At 49.1% G+C, this 18,488-nt stretch overlaps 1 protein-coding gene across 2 annotated transcripts in view; it reads right to left on the bottom strand.

Annotated features, from left to right (window-relative positions):
- The window catches only part of seh1l (SEH1-like (S. cerevisiae)), a 91,339-nt gene that overhangs the window by 67,048 nt on the left and 5,803 nt on the right, over window positions 1-18,488 (bottom strand). For both annotated transcript variants that reach the window (XR_010464254.1, XM_065020092.1), the window contains exons 4-5: window positions 16,524-16,735; window positions 15,995-16,093 (exon numbers count right to left, since the gene is read on the bottom strand). Coding sequence is in view for 1 of the 2 variants with exons in the window: in XM_065020092.1 (XP_064876164.1) it covers window positions 15,995-16,093; window positions 16,524-16,735 (311 nt within the window). In the remaining variant the exon portion in view is untranslated. The remainder of the gene's footprint in view (window positions 1-15,994; window positions 16,094-16,523; window positions 16,736-18,488) is intronic.

Below are 18,488 nucleotides of genomic sequence, written 5' to 3'. Positions count from 1 at the left end.
AGGTTGTTTGTCCTGAGACATGGCTCCTATAGTGGAGTCTAGGGTTGTTTGCCCCTGAGACATGGCTCCTATAGTGGAGTCTAGGGTTGTTTGCCCTGAGACATGGCTCCTATAGTGGAGTCTAGGGTTGTTTGTCCTGAGACATGGCTCCTATAGTGGAGTCTAGGGTTGTTTGCCCTGAGACATGGCTCCTATAGTGGAGTCTAGGGTTGTTTGTCCTGAGACATGGCTCCTATAGTGGAGTCTAGGGTTGTTTGTCCTGAGACATGGCTCCTATAGTGGAGTCTAGGGTTGTTTTTGAGACATGGCTCCTATAGTGGAGTCTAGGGTTGTTTGTCCTGAGACATGGCTCCTATAGTGGAGTCTAGGGTTGTTTGTCCTGAGACATGGCTCCTATAGTGGAGTCTAGGGTTGTTTGAGACATGGCTCCTATAGTGGAGTCTAGGGTTGTTTGTCCTGAGACATGGCTCCTATAGTGGAGTCTAGGGTTGTTTGTCCTGAGACATGGCTCCTATAGTGGAGTCTAGGGTTGTTTGTCCTGAGACATGGCTCCTATAGTGGAGTCTAGGGTTGTTTGTCCTGAGACATGGCTCCTATAGTGGAGTCTAGGGTTGTTTGTCCTGAGACATGGCTCCTATAGTGGAGTCTAGGGTTGTTTGCCCTGAGACATGGCTCCTATAGTGGAGTCTAGGGTTGTTTGCTCCCTGAGACATGGCTCCTATAGTGGAGTCTAGGGTTGTTTGTCCTGAGACATGGCTCCTATAGTGGAGTCTAGGGTTGTTTGCCCTGAGACATGGCTCCTATAGTGGAGTCTAGGGTTGTTTGCCCTGAGACATGGCTCCTATAGTGGAGTCTAGGGTTGTTTGTCCTGAGACATGGCTCCTATAGTGGAGTCTAGGGTTGTTTGCCCTGAGACATGGCTCCTATAGTGGAGTCTAGGGTTGTTTGTCCTGAGACATGGCTCCTATAGTGGAGTCTAGGGTTGTTTGTCCTGAGACATGGCTCCTATAGTGGAGTCTAGGGTTGTTTGTCCTGAGACATGGCTCCTATAGTGGAGTCTAGGGTTGTTTGCCCTGAGACATGGCTCCTATAGTGGAGTCTAGGGTTGTTTGCCCTGAGACATGGCTCCTATAGTGGAGTCTAGGGTTGTTTGCCCTGAGACATGGCTCCTATAGTGGAGTCTAGGTTGTTGTTTGAGACATGGCTCCTATAGTGGAGTCTAGGTTGTTTGTCCTGAGACATGGCTCCTATAGTGGAGTCTAGGGTTGTTTGTCCTGAGACATGGCTCCTATAGTGGAGTCTAGGGTTGTCCCTGAGACATGGCTCCTATAGTGGAGTCTAGGGTTGTTTGCCCTGAGACATGGCTCCTATAGTGGAGTCTAGGGTTGTTTGTCCTGAGACATGGCTCCTATAGTGGAGTCTAGGGTTGTTTGTCCTGAGACATGGCTCCTATAGTGGAGTCTAGGGTTGTTTGTCCTGAGACATGGCTCCTATAGTGGAGTCTAGGGTTGTTTGTCCTGAGACATGGCTCCTATAGTGGAGTCTAGGGTTGTTTGTCCTGAGACATGGCTCCTATAGTGGAGTCTAGGGTTGTTTGTCCTGAGACATGGCTCCTATAGTGGAGTCTAGGGTTGTTTGCCCTGAGACATGGCTCCTATAGTGGAGTCTAGGGTTGTTGTCCTGAGACATGGCTCCTATAGTGGAGTCTAGGGTTGTTTGTCCTGAGACATGGCTCCTATAGTGGAGTCTAGGGTTGTTTGTCCTGAGACATGGCTCCTATAGTGGAGTCTAGGGTTGTTTGCCCTGAGACATGGCTCCTATAGTGGAGTCTAGGGTTGTTTGCCCTGAGACATGGCTCCTATAGTGGAGTCTAGGGTTGTTTGTCCTGAGACATGGCTCCTATAGTGGAGTCTAGGGTTGTTTTGAGACATGGCTCCTATAGTGGAGTCTAGGGTTGTTTGTCCTGAGACATGGCTCCTATAGTGGAGTCTAGGGTTGTTTGTCCTGAGACATGGCTCCTATAGTGGAGTCTAGGGTTGTTTGTCCTGAGACATGGCTCCTATAGTGGAGTCTAGGGTTGTTTGTCCTGAGACATGGCTCCTATAGTGGAGTCTAGGGTTGTTTGCCCTGAGACATGGCTCCTATAGTGGAGTCTAGGGTTGTTTGCCCTGAGACATGGCTCCTATAGTGGAGTCTAGGGTTGTTTGTCCTGAGACATGGCTCCTATAGTGGAGTCTAGGGTTGTTTGTCCTGAGACATGGCTCCTATAGTGGAGTCTAGGGTTGTTTGTCCTGAGACATGGCTCCTATAGTGGAGTCTAGGGTTGTTTGCCCTGAGACATGGCTCCTAGTCTAGGTTGTTTGTCCTAGTGGAGTCTAGGGTTGTTTGCCCTGAGACATGGCTCCTATAGTGGAGTCTAGGGTTGTTTGCCCTGAGACATGGCTCCTATAGTGGAGTCTAGGGTTGTTTGCCCTGAGACATGGCTCCTATAGTGGAGTCTAGGGTTGTTTGCCCTGAGACATGGCTCCTATAGTGGAGTCTAGGGTTGTTTGTCCTGAGACATGGCTCCTATAGTGGAGTCTAGGGTTGTTTGTCCTGAGACATGGCTCCTATAGTGGAGTCTAGGGTTGTTTGTCCTGAGACATGGCTCCTATAGTGGAGTCTAGGGTTGTTTGTCCTGAGACATGGCTCCTATAGTGGAGTCTAGGGTTGTTTGCCCTGAGACATGGCTCCTATAGTGGAGTCTAGGGTTGTTTGCCCTGAGACATGGCTCCTATAGTGGAGTCTAGGGTTGTTTGCCCTGAGACATGGCTCCTATAGTGGAGTCTAGGGTTGTTTGCCCTGAGACATGGCTCCTATAGTGGAGTCTAGGGTTGTTTGCCCTGAGACATGGCTCCTATAGTGGAGTCTAGGGTTGTTTTTGAGACATGGCTCCTATAGTGAGTCTAGGGTTGTTGCCCTGAGACATGGCTCCTATAGTGGAGTCTAGGGTTGTTTGCCCTGAGACATGGCTCCTATAGTGGAGTCTAGGGTTGTTTGAGACATGGCTCCTATAGTGGAGTCTAGGGTTGTTTGAGACATGGCTCCTATAGTGGAGTCTAGGGTTGTTTGAGACTGAGACATGGCTCCTATAGTGGAGTCTAGGGTTGTTTGTCCTGAGACATGGCTCCTATAGTGGAGTCTAGGGTTGTTTGTCCTGAGACATGGCTCCTATAGTGGAGTCTAGGGTTGTTTGTCCTGAGACATGGCTCCTATAGTGGAGTCTAGGGTTGTTTTTGAGACATGGCTCCTATAGTGGAGTCTAGGGTTGTTTGCCCTGAGACATGGCTCCTAGTCTAGTGGAGTCTAGTGGGTTGTTGTTTGCCCTGAGACATGGCTCCTATAGTGGAGTCTAGGGTTGTTTGTCCTGAGACATGGCTCCTATAGTGGAGTCTAGGGTTGTTTGCCCTGAGACATGGCTCCTATAGTGGAGTCTAGGGTTGTTTGAGACATGGCTCCTATAGTGGAGTCTAGGGTTGTTTGAGACATGGCTCCTATAGTGGAGTCTAGGGTTGTTTTTGAGACATGGCTCCTATAGTGGAGTCTAGGGTTGTTTGCTCCCTAGGGTTGTTTGAGACATGGCTCCTATAGTGGAGTCTAGGGTTGTTGCCCTGAGACATGGCTCCTATAGTGGAGTCTAGGGTTGTTTGTCCTGAGACATGGCTCCTATAGTGGAGTCTAGGGTTGTTTGTCCTGAGACATGGCTCCTATAGTGGAGTCTAGGGTTGTTTTTGAGACATGGCTCCTATAGTGGAGTCTAGGGTTGTTTGTCCTGAGACATGGCTCCTATAGTGGAGTCTAGGGTTGTTTGCCCTGAGACATGGCTCCTATAGTGGAGTCTAGGGTTGTTTGTCCTGAGACATGGCTCCTATAGTGGAGTCTAGGGTTGTTTGCCCTGAGACATGGCTCCTATAGTGGAGTCTAGGGTTGTTTGCCCTGAGACATGGCTCCTATAGTGGAGTCTAGGGTTGTTTGTCCTGAGACATGGCTCCTATAGTGGAGTCTAGGGTTGTTTGTCCTATAGTGGAGTCTGAGACATGGCTCCTATAGTGGAGTCTAGGGTTGTTTTGAGACATGGCTCCTATAGTGGAGTCTAGGTTGTTTGCCCTGAGACATGGCTCCTATAGTGGAGTCTAGGTTGTTTGTCCTGAGACATGGCTCCTATAGTGGAGTCTAGGGTTGTTTGCCCTGAGACATGGCTCCTATAGTGGAGTCTAGGGTTGTTTGCCCTGAGACATGGCTCCTATAGTGGAGTCTAGGGTTGTTTGCCCTGAGACATGGCTCCTATAGTGGAGTCTAGGGTTGTTTTTGAGACATGGCTCCTATAGTGGAGTCTAGGGTTGTTTTCCTGAGACATGGCTCCTATAGTGGAGTCTAGGGTTGTTTGTCCTGAGACATGGCTCCTATAGTGGAGTCTAGGGTTGTTTGCCCTGAGACATGGCTCCTATAGTGGAGTCTAGGGTTGTTTGTCCTGAGACATGGCTCCTATAGTGAGAGACATGGCTCCTATAGTGGAGTCTAGGGTTGTTTGCCCTGAGACATGGCTCCTATAGTGGAGTCTAGGGTTGTTTGTCCTGAGACATGGCTCCTATAGTGGAGTCTAGGTTGTTTGCCCTGAGACATGGCTCCTATAGTGGAGTCTAGGGTTGTTTGCCCTGAGACATGGCTCCTATAGTGGAGTCTAGGGTTGTTTGCCCTGAGACATGGCTCCTATAGTGGAGTCTAGGGTTGTTTTGAGACATGGCTCCTATAGTGGAGTCTAGGGTTGTTTGCCCTGAGACATGGCTCCTATAGTGGAGTCTAGGGTTGTTTGCCCTGAGACATGGCTCCTATAGTGGAGTCTAGGGTTGTTTTGAGACATGGCTCCTATAGTGGAGTCTAGGGTTGTTTGTCCTGAGACATGGCTCCTATAGTGGAGTCTAGGGTTGTTTGTCCTGAGACATGGCTCCTATAGTGGAGTCTAGGGTTGTTTGCCCTGAGACATGGCTCCTATAGTGGAGTCTAGGGTTGTTTGTCCTGAGACATGGCTCCTATAGTGGAGTCCAGGGTTGTTTGCCCTGAGACATGGCTCCTATAGTGGAGTCTAGGGTTGTTTGTCCTGAGACATGGCTCCTATAGTGGAGTCTAGGGTTGTTTGCCCTGAGACATGGCTCCTATAGTGGAGTCTAGGGTTGTTTGAGACATGGCTCCTATAGTGGAGTCTAGGGTTGTTTGTCTGAGACATGGCTCCTATAGTGGAGTCTAGGGTTGTTTGTCCTGAGACATGGCTCCTATAGTGGAGTCTAGGGTTGTTTGCCCTGAGACATGGCTCCTATAGTGGAGTCTAGGGTTGTTTGCCCTGAGACATGGCTCCTATAGTGGAGTCTAGGGTTGTTTGCCCTGAGACATGGCTCCTATAGTGGAGTCTAGGGTTGTTTGCCCTGAGACATGGCTCCTATAGTGGAGTCTAGGGTTGTTTGCCCTGAGACATGGCTCCTATAGTGGAGTCTAGGGTTGTTTGTCCTGAGACATGGCTCCTATAGTGGAGTCTAGGGTTGTTTGAGACATGGCTCCTATAGTGGAGTCTAGGGTTGTTTGAGACATGGCTCCTATAGTGGAGTCTAGGGTTGTTTGAGACATGGCTCCTATAGTGGAGTCTAGGGTTGTTTGTCCTGAGACATGGCTCCTATAGTGGAGTCTAGGGTTGTTTGTCCTGAGACATGGCTCCTATAGTGGAGTCTAGGGTTGTTTGCCCTGAGACATGGCTCCTATAGTGGAGTCTAGGTTGTTTGTCCTGAGACATGGCTCCTATAGTGGAGTCTAGGGTTGTTTGTCCTGAGACATGGCTCCTATAGTGGAGTCTAGGGTTGTTTGCCCTGAGACATGGCTCCTATAGTGGAGTCTAGGGTTGTTTGCCCTGAGACATGGCTCCTATAGTGGAGTCTAGGGTTGTTTTGAGACATGGCTCCTATAGTGGAGTCTAGGGTTGTTTGTCCTGAGACATGGCTCCTATAGTGGAGTCTAGGGTTGTTTGCCCTGAGACATGGCTCCTATAGTGGAGTCTAGGGTTGTTTGCCCTGAGACATGGCTCCTATAGTGGAGTCTAGGGTTGTTTGCCCTGAGACATGGCTCCTATAGTGGAGTCTAGGGTTGTTTGCCCTGAGACATGGCTCCTATAGTGGAGTCTAGGGTTGTTTGCCCTGAGACATGGCTCCTATAGTGGAGTCTAGGGTTGTTTGCCCTGAGACATGGCTCCTATAGTGGAGTCTAGGGTTGTTTGAGACATGGCTCCTATAGTGGAGTCTAGGGTTGTTTGCCCTGAGACATGGCTCCTATAGTGGAGTCTAGGGTTGTTTGTCCTGAGACATGGCTCCTATAGTGGAGTCTAGGGTTGTTTTTGAGACATGGCTCCTATAGTGGAGTCTAGGGTTGTTTGCCCCTGAGACATGGCTCCTATAGTGGAGTCTAGGGTTGTTTGTCCTGAGACATGGCTCCTATAGTGGAGTCTAGGGTTGTTTGCCCTGAGACATGGCTCCTATAGTGGAGTCTAGGGTTGTTTGTCCTGAGACATGGCTCCTATAGTGGAGTCTAGGGTTGTTTGCCCTGAGACATGGCTCCTATAGTGGAGTCTAGGGTTGTTTTTGAGACATGGCTCCTATAGTGGAGTCTAGGGTTGTTTGCCCTGAGACATGGCTCCTATAGTGGAGTCTAGGGTTGTTTGCCCTGAGACATGGCTCCTATAGTGGAGTCTAGGGTTGTTTGAGACATGGCTCCTATAGTGGAGTCTAGGGTTGTTTGCCCTGAGACATGGCTCCTATAGTGGAGTCTAGGGTTGTTTGAGACATGGCTCCTATAGTGGAGTCTAGGGTTGTTTGAGACATGGCTCCTATAGTGGAGTCTAGGGTTGTTTGCCCTGAGACATGGCTCCTATAGTGGAGTCTAGGGTTGTTTGCTCCCTGAGACATGGCTCCTATAGTGGAGTCTAGGGTTGTTTGCCCTGAGACATGGCTCCTATAGTGGAGTCTAGGGTTGTTTGCCCTGAGACATGGCTCCTATAGTGGAGTCTAGGGTTGTTCCTGAGACATGGCTCCTATAGTGGAGTCTAGGGTTGTTTGTCCTGAGACATGGCTCCTATAGTGGAGTCTAGGGTTGTTTGTCCTGAGACATGGCTCTATAGTGGAGTCTAGGGTTGTTTGCCCTGAGACATGGCTCCTATAGTGGAGTCTAGGGTTGTTTGCCCTGAGACATGGCTCCTATAGTGGAGTCTAGGGTTGTTTGCCCTGAGACATGGCTCCTATAGTGGAGTCTAGGGTTGTTTGTCCTGAGACATGGCTCCTATAGTGGAGTCTAGGGTTGTTTGCCCTGAGACATGGCTCCTAGTGGAGTCTAGGGTTGTTTTTGAGACATGGCTCCTATAGTGGAGTCTAGGGTTGTTTGTCCTGAGACATGGCTCCTATAGTGGAGTCTAGGGTTGTTTGCCCTGAGACATGGCTCCTATAGTGGAGTCTAGGGTTGTTTGCCCTGAGACATGGCTCCTATAGTGGAGTCTAGGGTTGTTTGAGACATGGCTCCTATAGTGGAGTCTAGGGTTGTTTGAGACATGGCTCCTATAGTGGAGTCTAGGGTTGTTTGAGACATGGCTCCTATAGTGGAGTCTAGGGTTGTTTGCCCTGAGACATGGCTCCTATAGTGGAGTCTAGGGTTGTTTGCCCTGAGACATGGCTCCTATAGTGGAGTCTAGGGTTGTTTGCCCTGAGACATGGCTCCTATAGTGGAGTCTAGGGTTGTTGCCCTGAGACATGGCTCCTATAGTGGAGTCTAGGGTTGTTTGCCCTGAGACATGGCTCCTATAGTGGAGTCTAGGGTTGTTTGTCCTGAGACATGGCTCCTATAGTGGAGTCTAGGGTTGTTTGTCCTGAGACATGGCTCCTATAGTGGAGTCTAGGGGTTGTTTGAGACATGGCTCCTATAGTGGAGTCTAGGGTTGTTTGTCCTGAGACATGGCTCCTATAGTGGAGTCTAGGGTTGTTTGTCCTGAGACATGGCTCCTATAGTGGAGTCTAGGGTTGTTTGCCCTGAGACATGGCTCCTATAGTGGAGTCTAGGGTTGTTTGAGACATGGCTCCTATAGTGGAGTCTAGGGTTGTTTGCCCTGAGACATGGCTCCTATAGTGGAGTCTAGGGTTGTTTGCCCTGAGACATGGCTCCTATAGTGGAGTCTAGGGTTGTTTGCCCTGAGACATGGCTCCTAGTGGAGTCTAGGGTTGTTTGTCCTGAGACATGGCTCCTATAGTGGAGTCTAGGGTTGTTTGAGACATGGCTCCTGTCTGGGGTTGACATGGCTCCTATAGTGGAGTCTAGGGTTGTCCTGAGACATGGCTCCTATAGTGGAGTCTAGGGTTGTTTGAGACATGGCTCCTATAGTGGAGTCTAGGGTTGTTTGTCCTGAGACATGGCTCCTATAGTGGAGTCTAGGGTTGTTTGCCCTGAGACATGGCTCCTATAGTGGAGTCTAGGGTTGTTTGCCCTGAGACATGGCTCCTATAGTGGAGTCTAGGGTTGTTTGTCCTGAGACATGGCTCCTATAGTGGAGTCTAGGGTTGTTTGTCCTGAGACATGGCTCCTATAGTGGAGTCTAGGGTTGTTTGCCCTGAGACATGGCTCCTATAGTGGAGTCTAGGGTTGTTTGAGACATGGCTCCTATAGTGGAGTCTAGGGTTGTTTGCCCTGAGACATGGCTCCTATAGTGGAGTCTAGGGTTGTTTGCCCTGAGACATGGCTCCTATAGTGGAGTCTAGGGTTGTTTGCCCTGAGACATGGCTCCTATAGTGGAGTCTAGGGTTGTTTGCCCTGAGACATGGCTCCTATAGTGGAGTCTAGGGTTGTTTGCCCTGAGACATGGCTCCTATAGTGGAGTCTAGGGTTGTTTGCCCTGAGACATGGCTCCTATAGTGGAGTCTAGGGTTGTTTGCCCTGAGACATGGCTCCTATAGTGGAGTCTAGGGTTGTTTTCCTGAGACATGGCTCCTATAGTGGAGTCTAGGGTTGTTTGTCCTGAGACATGGCTCCTATAGTGGAGTCTAGGTTGTTTGCCCTGAGACATGGCTCCTATAGTGGAGTCTAGGGTTGTTTGCCCTGAGACATGGCTCCTATAGTGGAGTCTAGGGTTGTTTGCCCTGAGACATGGCTCCTATAGTGGAGTCTAGGGTTGTTTTGGCTCTATAGTGGAGTCTAGGGTTGTTTGAGACATGGCTCCTATAGTGGAGTCTAGGGTTGTTTGCCCTGAGACATGGCTCCTATAGTGGAGTCTAGGGTTGTTTGCCCTGAGACATGGCTCCTATAGTGGAGTCTAGGGTTGTTTGAGACATGGCTCCTATAGTGGAGTCTAGGGTTGTTTGTCCTGAGACATGGCTCCTATAGTGGAGTCTAGGGTTGTTTGTCCTGAGACATGGCTCCTATAGTGGAGTCTAGGGTTGTTTGCCCTGAGACATGGCTCCTATAGTGGAGTCTAGGGTTGTTTGTCCTGAGACATGGCTCCTATAGTGGAGTCTAGGGTTGTTTGCCCTGAGACATGGCTCCTATAGTGGAGTCTAGGGTTGTTTGTCCTGAGACATGGCTCCTATAGTGGAGTCTAGGGGTTGTCCTGAGACATGGCTCCTATAGTGGAGTCTAGGGTTGTTTGCCCTGAGACATGGCTCCTATAGTGGAGTCTAGGTTGTTTGCCCTGAGACATGGCTCCTATAGTGGAGGTGTTTGTCCTGAGACATGGCTCCTATAGTGGAGTCTAGGGTTGTTTGTCCTGAGACATGGCTCCTATAGTGGAGTCTAGGGTTGTTTGTCCTGAGACATGGCTCCTATAGTGGAGTCTAGGGTTGTTTGCCCTGAGACATGGCTCCTATAGTGGAGTCTAGGGTTGTTTGTCCTGAGACATGGCTCCTATAGTGGAGTCTAGGGTTGTTTGTCCTGAGACATGGCTCCTATAGTGGAGTCTAGGGTTGTTTGCCCTGAGACATGGCTCCTATAGTGGAGTCTAGGGTTGTTTGCCCTGAGACATGGCTCCTATAGTGGAGTCTAGGTTGTTTGCCCTGAGACATGGCTCCTATAGTGGAGTCTAGGGTTGTTTGCCCTGAGACATGGCTCCTATAGTGGAGTCTAGGGTTGTTTGCCCTGAGACATGGCTCCTATAGTGGAGTCTAGGGTTGTTTGTCCTGAGACATGGCTCCTATAGTGGAGTCTAGGGTTGTTTGCCCTGAGACATGGCTCCTATAGTGGAGTCTAGGGTTGTTTGCCCTGAGACATGGCTCCTATAGTGGAGTCTAGGGTTGTTTGTCCTGAGACATGGCTCCTATAGTGGAGTCTAGGGTTGTTTTCCTGAGACATGGCTCCTATAGTGGAGTCTAGGGTTGTTTGTCCTGAGACATGGCTCCTATAGTGGAGTCTAGGGTTGTTTGCCCTGAGACATGGCTCCTATAGTGGAGTCTAGGGTTGTTTGCCCTGAGACATGGCTCCTATAGTGGAGTCTAGGGTTGTTGTCCTGAGACATGGCTCCTATAGTGGAGTCTAGGGTTGTTTGTCCTGAGACATGGCTCCTATAGTGGAGTCTAGGGTTGTTTGCCCTGAGACATGGCTCCTATAGTGGAGTCTAGGGTTGTTTGCCCTGAGACATGGCTCCTATAGTGGAGTCTAGGGTTGTTTGTCCTGAGACATGGCTCCTATAGTGGAGTCTAGGGTTGTTTGTCCTGAGACATGGCTCCTATAGTGGAGTCTAGGGTTGTTTGCCCTGAGACATGGCTCCTATAGTGGAGTCTAGGGTTGTTTGCCCTGAGACATGGCTCCTATAGTGGAGTCTAGGGTTGTTTGTCCTGAGACATGGCTCCTATAGTGGAGTCTAGGGTTGTTTGAGACATGGCTCCTATAGTGGAGTCTAGGGTTGTTTGAGACATGGCTCCTATAGTGGAGTCTAGGGTTGTTTGCCCTGAGACATGGCTCCTATAGTGGAGTCTAGGGTTGTTTGCCCTGAGACATGGCTCCTATAGTGGAGTCTAGGGTTGTTTTGAGACATGGCTCCTATAGTGGAGTCTAGGGTTGTTTGAGACATGGCTCCTAGTGGAGTCTAGGGTTGTTTGCCCTGAGACATGGCTCCTATAGTGGAGTCTAGGGTTGTTTGCCCTGAGACATGGCTCCTATAGTGGAGTCTAGGGTTGTTTGCCCTGAGACATGGCTCCTATAGTGGAGTCTAGGGTTGTTTTCCTGAGACATGGCTCCTATAGTGGAGTCTAGGGTTGTTTGCCCTGAGACATGGCTCCTATAGTGGAGTCTAGGGTTGTTTGCCCTGAGACATGGCTCCTATAGTGGAGTCTAGGGTTGTTTTGAGACATGGCTCCTATAGTGGAGTCTAGGGTTGTTTGCCCTGAGACATGGCTCCTATAGTGGAGTCTAGGGTTGTTTGAGACATGGCTCCTATAGTGGAGTCTAGGGTTGTTTGCCCTGAGACATGGCTCCTATAGTGGAGTCTAGGGTTGTTTGAGACATGGCTCCTATAGTGGAGTCTAGGGTTGTTTGAGACATGGCTCCTATAGTGGAGTCTAGGGTTGTTTGCCCTGAGACATGGCTCCTATAGTGGAGTCTAGGGTTGTTTGCCCTGAGACATGGCTCCTATAGTGGAGTCTAGGGTTGTTTGTCCTGAGACATGGCTCCTATAGTGGAGTCTAGGGTTGTTTTCCTGAGACATGGCTCCTATAGTGGAGTCTAGGGTTGTTTGTCCTGAGACATGGCTCCTATAGTGGAGTCTAGGGTTGTTTGCCCTGAGACATGGCTCCTATAGTGGAGTCTAGGGTTGTGAGACATGGCTCCTATAGTGGAGTCTAGGGTTGTTTGCCCTGAGACATGGCTCCTATAGTGGAGTCTAGGGTTGTTTGCCCTGAGACATGGCTCCTATAGTGGAGTCTAGGGTTGTTTGCCCTGAGACATGGCTCCTATAGTGGAGAGTCTAGGGTTGTTTGCCCTGAGACATGGCTCCTATAGTGGAGTCTAGGGTTGTTTGTCCTGAGACATGGCTCCTATAGTGGAGTCTAGGGGTTGCTCCTTAGTGTCTAGGGTTGTTTGAGACATGGCTCCTAGTGGAGTAGTGTTTGAGACAGCTCTAGGGTTGTTGCCCTGAGACATGGCTCCTATAGTGGAGTCTAGGGTTGTTTTCCTGAGACATGGCTCCTATAGTGGAGTCTAGGGTTGTTTGTCCTGAGACATGGCTCCTATAGTGGAGTCAGGGTTGTTTGTCCTGAGACATGGCTCCTATAGTGGAGTCTAGGGTTGTTTGCCCTGAGACATGGCTCCTATAGTGGAGTCTAGGGTTGTTTGTCCTGAGACATGGCTCCTATAGTGGAGTCTAGGGTTGTTTGTCCTGAGACATGGCTCCTATAGTGGAGTCTGAGGGTTGTTGTTTCCTGAGACATGGCTCCTATAGTGGAGTCTAGGGTTGTTTGCCCTGAGACATGGCTCCTATAGTGGAGTCTAGGTTGTTTGTCCTGAGACATGGCTCCTATAGTGGAGTCTAGGGTTGTTTGTCCTGAGACATGGCTCCTATAGTGGAGTCTAGGGTTGTTTGTCCTGAGACATGGCTCCTATAGTGGAGTCTAGGGTTGTTTGTCCTGAGACATGGCTCCTATAGTGGAGTCTAGGGTTGTTTGTCCTGAGACATGGCTCCTATAGTGGAGTCTAGGGTTGTTTGTCCTGAGACATGGCTCCTATAGTGGAGTCTAGGGTTGTTTGCCCTGAGACATGGCTCCTATAGTGGAGTCTAGGGTTGTTTGCCCTGAGACATGGCTCCTATAGTGGAGTCTAGGGTTGTTTGTCCTGAGACATGGCTCCTATAGTGGAGTCTAGGTTTGTTTGGCCCTATAGTGAGGTTGTTTGCCCTGAGACATGGCTCCTATAGTGGAGTCTAGGGTTGTTTGCCCTGAGACATGGCTCCTATAGTGGAGTCTAGGGTTGTTTGTCCTGAGACATGGCTCCTATAGTGGAGTCTAGGGTTGTTTGTCCTGAGACATGGCTCCTATAGTGGAGTCTAGGGTTGTTTGTCCTGAGACATGGCTCCTATAGTGGAGTCTAGGGTTGTTTGCCCTGAGACATGGCTCCTATAGTGGAGTCTAGGGTTGTTTGTCCTGAGACATGGCTCCTATAGTGGAGTCTAGGGTTGTTTGTCTGAGACATGGCTCCTATAGTGGAGTCTAGGGTTGTTTGAGACATCCTGAGACATGGCTCCTATAGTGGAGTCTAGGGTTGTTTGCCCTGAGACATGGCTCCTATAGTGGAGTCTAGGGTTGTTTGTCCTGAGACATGGCTCCTATAGTGGAGTCTAGGGTTGTTTGTCCTGAGACATGGCTCCTATAGTGGAGTCTAGGGTTGTTTGTCCTGAGACATGGCTCCTATAGTGGAGTCTAGGGTTGTTTGCCCTGAGACATGGCTCCTATAGTGGAGTCTAGGGTTGTTTGAGTCTAGGGTTGTTTGTTCCTGAGACATGGCTCCTATAGTGGAGTCTAGGGTTGTTTGCCCTGAGACATGGCTCCTATAGTGGAGTCTAGGGTTGTTTGCCCTGAGACATGGCTCCTATAGTGGAGTCTAGGGTTGTTTGTCCTGAGACATGGCTCCTATAGGGTTGTGAGACATGGCTCCTATAGTGGAGTCTAGGTTTGTTTGAGACATGGCTCCTATAGTGGAGTCTAGGGTTGTTTGTCCTGAGACATGGCTCCTATAGTGGAGTCTAGGGTTGTTTGCCCTGAGACATGGCTCCTATAGTGGAGTCTAGGGTTGTTTGTCCTGAGACATGGCTCCTATAGTGGAGTCTAGGGTTGTTTGTCCTGAGACATGGCTCCTATAGTGGAGTCTAGGTTGTTTGCCCTGAGACATGGCTCCTATAGTGGAGTCTAGGGTTGTTTGCCCTGAGACATGGCTCCTATAGTGGAGTCTAGGGTTGTTGCCCTGAGACATGGCTCCTATAGTGGAGTCTAGGGTTGTTTGTCCTGAGACATGGCTCCTATAGTGGAGTCTAGGGTTGTTTGTCCTGAGACATGGCTCCTATAGTGGAGTCTAGGGTTGTTTGTCCTGAGACATGGCTCCTATAGTGGAGTCTAGGGTTGTTTGCCCTGAGACATGGCTCCTATAGTGGAGTCTAGGGTTGTTTGCCCTGAGACATGGCTCCTATAGTGGAGTCTAGGGTTGTTTTCCTGAGACATGGCTCCTATAGTGGAGTCTAGGGTTGTTTGCCCTGAGACATGGCTCCTATAGTGGAGTCTAGGGTTGTTTGCCCTGAGACATGGCTCCTATAGTGGAGTCTAGGGTTGTTTGTCCTGAGACATGGCTCCTATAGTGGAGTCTAGGGTTGTTTGCCCTGAGACATGGCTCCTATAGTGGAGTCTAGGGTTGTTTGTCCTGAGACATGGCTCCTATAGTGGAGTCTAGGGTTGTTTGCCCTGAGACATGGCTCCTATAGTGGAGTCTAGGGTTGTTTGTCCTGAGACATGGCTCCTATAGTGGAGTCTAGGGTTGTTTGTCCTGAGACATGGCTCCTATAGTGGAGTCTAGGGTTTGTTTGAGACATGGCTCCTATAGTGGAGTCTAGGGTTGTTTGTCCTGAGACATGGCTCCTATAGTGGAGTCTAGGGTTGTTTGCCCTGAGACATGGCTCCTATAGTGGAGTCTAGGGTTGTTTGTCCTGAGACAGTAGGGTTGTTTGAGACATGGTTCTATAGGAGTCTAGGGTTGTTTGAGACATGGCTCCTATAGTGGAGTCTAGGGTTGTTTGTCCTGAGACATGGCTCCTATAGTGGAGTCTAGGGTTGTTTGCCCTGAGACATGGCTCCTATAGTGGAGTCTAGGGTTGTTTGTCCTGAGACATAGCTCCTATAGTGGAGTCTAGGGTTGTTTGTCCTGAGACATGGCTCCTATAGTGGAGTCCAGGGTTGTTTGTCCTGAGACATGGCTCCTATAGTGGAGTCCAGGGTTGTTTGTCCTGAGACATGGCTCCTATAGTGGAGTCTAGGGTTGTTTGCCCTGAGACATGGCTCCTATAGTGGAGTCTAGGGATGTTTGAGACATGGCTCCTATAGTGGAATCTAGGGTTGTTTGCCCTGAGACATGGCTCCTATAGTGGAGTCTAGGGTTGTTTGCCCTGAGACATGGCTCCTATAGTGGAGTCTAGGGTTGTCTGCCCTGAGACATGGCTCCTATAGTGGAGTCCTGGGTTGTTTGTCCTGAGACATGGCTCCTATAGTGGAGTCTAGGGTTGTTTGCCCTGAGACATGGCTCCTATAGTAGAGTCCAGGGTTGTTTGTCCTGAGACATGGCTCCTATAGTGTAGTCTAGGGTTGTTTGCCCTGAGACATGGCTCCTATAGTGGAGTCTAGGGATGTTTGAGACATGGCTCCTATAGTGGAATCTAGGGTTGTTTGCCCTGAGACATGGCTCCTATAGTGGAGTCTAGGGTTGTTTGCGCTGAGACATGGCTCCTATAGTGGAGTCTAGGGTTGTCTGCCCTGAGACATGGCTCCTATAGTGGAGTCCTGGGTTGTTTGTCCTGAGACATGGCTCCTATAGTGGAGTCTAGGGTTGTTTGCCCTGAGACATGGCTCCTATAGTGGAGTCTAGGGTTGTCTGCCCTGAGACATGGCTCCTATAGTGGAGTCCTGGGTTGTTTGTCCTGAGACATGGCTCCTATAGTGGAGTCTAGGGTTGTTTGAGACATGGCTCCTATAGTGGAGTCTAGGGTTGTTTGTCCTGAGACATGGCTCCTATAGTGGAGTACCAAATGCACCGTTTGACCAGGGTCCATAGGGACACTAGGTGAAATTTGGGACATAGCCTAGGTCTCCAGCCATGCGTCAGGGCAAGGTGTAGGTAGCTGTTAGATAGCAATGCCATTAGGTTAGGCACAGATGTGTGAAATGGGATGAGGAGAGGTGGTGCGACCATGATTACAAACCTTGTGTTTTCAATGTATTCATAGATGTGAACTTTCCCGTTGTATGCTGTGTTGCTGTCATCAGAGCCCACTGCTATCATGGGGGCGTGGGCACGAGAGCTGCAAGCACAATCATTGGATGATGATGATGATGTTCTAGGTACAGCAGGTTTGTCTCTTCCTTGTGTTTCAACATGCAGCCACACAGTTATACTCTACAAACTAACAATCACCTCTGATGATTGGCTCAAGCACTTTTGTGTTTCAACATGCTGCCACAATGGAGCCTGGGAGCTCCCACTCCTTCCTGCTTCTTAACATAGCGACAAGAAACAGAACTACTGTGGTGTTGACCACCACCTAGTGGTCAGAACAATGTTCTGTGCTCAGACCACTCACTACTGTCCTCATTTCCACACAGGTCTACACAGAGAGAAAATGGGTCTGTTGGGTCGGTACTGCCCACATATCTTGAACATACCCATGTGTTGAATGCAAGTTAGTTCTGATAAATCTGAGTATGGTTTGCTAAATGATAGGAGGGCTCAACCTGGAGGGGCTCCAGGAGATACAGGAGCAGCTGAGTTTAGAGGAGATCTCCTGCTGCAGGGACCACTGGCTGAGGTTCATCACGTCTGGAGCCTCGTAGACCCTCATAACCCCGTCTGCTGAGCACGTGGTCAGCATCAGACCCATGTGTTTAGGAGCAAACTTCACGTCAGTCACTGACGTTCTGCTGTCCACCAGAGTGGTCCTCTTGATCTGGAAAGAGACAGGAGTGTGAGGGGAGACGCACAGGGAGAGGGACAGCAGGGCTGGGTAAGGATTAGTTGCCCCCCGGGGCCGGGCCAGTCGACACTCTGGGCTGGGTTGTCTCTTAACTGATCTAGACTCCACCTTTCACCCGGTTACTGAGTCCTCTCTGTTCACCGAGCTACTCTCTCCTTCTCCACAGTTCTCACCCAGTGACTGAGCCCTCTACCAACTGATCTAGACTCTACCTTTCACCCGGTGACTGAGTCCTCTCTGTTCACTGAGCCAGACTCTCTCCTTCTCCACATTTCTCACTCAGTGACTGAGTCCTCTCTGTTAAAGGAGAAGTTGACCCAAAATCCAGAAACTCTTAAGTGGTTCCATACATTGAAACTAGTTCAGTGGAGTTTGCCCTCTCCCCTGTAGTGCTGTACTGAAACAGCTGTTGTTGCTGGATGCAGGCCTCGCTCTGCTCCGTTGCCAGTGAATTCATGATTCAGAAATCCCTGAAGTGTGGACAAATTGTTGTTTTATTGAAAGGGTAACATCGAATGAGCTATTTTTGTCAAACAAAAAATAAGAAAAGTACTATGAGTCAGAAAATGTGTACTTTCCCACCTAAAACATGTGTGATTATTTTATAGAAATGTTTTATGTAGCCGACAGCCACAGCAGTGGAGATGGGTAACAACTGCTAATGTGCAACCTCGGGGGGGAATCCCTGCTACATAGAATCAGCACCTTGTGCCCTTAAAAATCCTAGGCCTCTATGTTTCATGATATGGTGTAATGGTAATAACACAATAACACCTCCAACATCAAGAATCAGGCAAGACTACATACCTCCAATGTCAAGAATCAGGCAAGACTACATACCTCAACATCAAGAATCAGGCAAGACTACATACCTCAACGTCAAGAGTCAGGCGAGACTACATACCTCCAACATCAAGAATCAGGCAAGACTACATACCTCCAACATCAAGAATCAGGCAAGACTACATACCTCAACGTCAAGAATCAGGCAAGACTACATACCTCAACGTCAAGAATCAGGCAAGACTACATACCTCAACATCAAGAATCAGGCAAGACTACATACCTCAACGTCAAGAGTCAGGCGAGACTACATACCTCCAACATCAAGAATCAGGCAAGACTACATACCTCAACATCAAGAATCAGGCGAGACTACATACCTCAACATCAAGAATCAGGCTGGGCAACATACCTCAACATCAAGAATCAGGCGAGACTACATACCTCAACATCAAGAGTCAGGCAAGGCTACATACCTCAACATCAAGAATCAGGCAAGACTACATACCTCAACATCAAGAATCAGGCAAGACTACATACCTCAACATCAAGAATCAGGCAAGACTACATACCTCAACATCAAGAATCAGGCAAGACTACATACCTCCAACGTCAAGAATCAGGCGAGGATACATACCTCCAATGTCAAGAATCAGGCGAGGATACATACCTCTGCAGTGTCCGCTTGCTTTGTTGCCATCTCAAAGAAACCTTTGAATTTTGGCACTGCTCCAGATCCAGTATCACTGCTCCAGATCCAGACATATAGTATCACTGCTCCAGATCCAGACATATAGTATCACTGCTCCAGATCCAGACATATAGTAACACTGCTCCAGATCCAGACATATAGTATCACTGCTCCAGATCCAGTATCACTGCTCCAGACATATAGTAACACTGCTCCAGACATATAGTAACACTGCTCCAGACATATAGTAAC

This window comes from Oncorhynchus nerka, linkage group LG7 (genome assembly GCF_034236695.1).
Source record: "Oncorhynchus nerka isolate Pitt River linkage group LG7, Oner_Uvic_2.0, whole genome shotgun sequence".
NCBI lineage: Eukaryota > Metazoa > Chordata > Actinopteri > Salmoniformes > Salmonidae > Oncorhynchus > Oncorhynchus nerka.
Note: the sequence above shows the minus strand (reverse complement) of the source record. Positions and strands in the feature narration are given on the sequence as shown.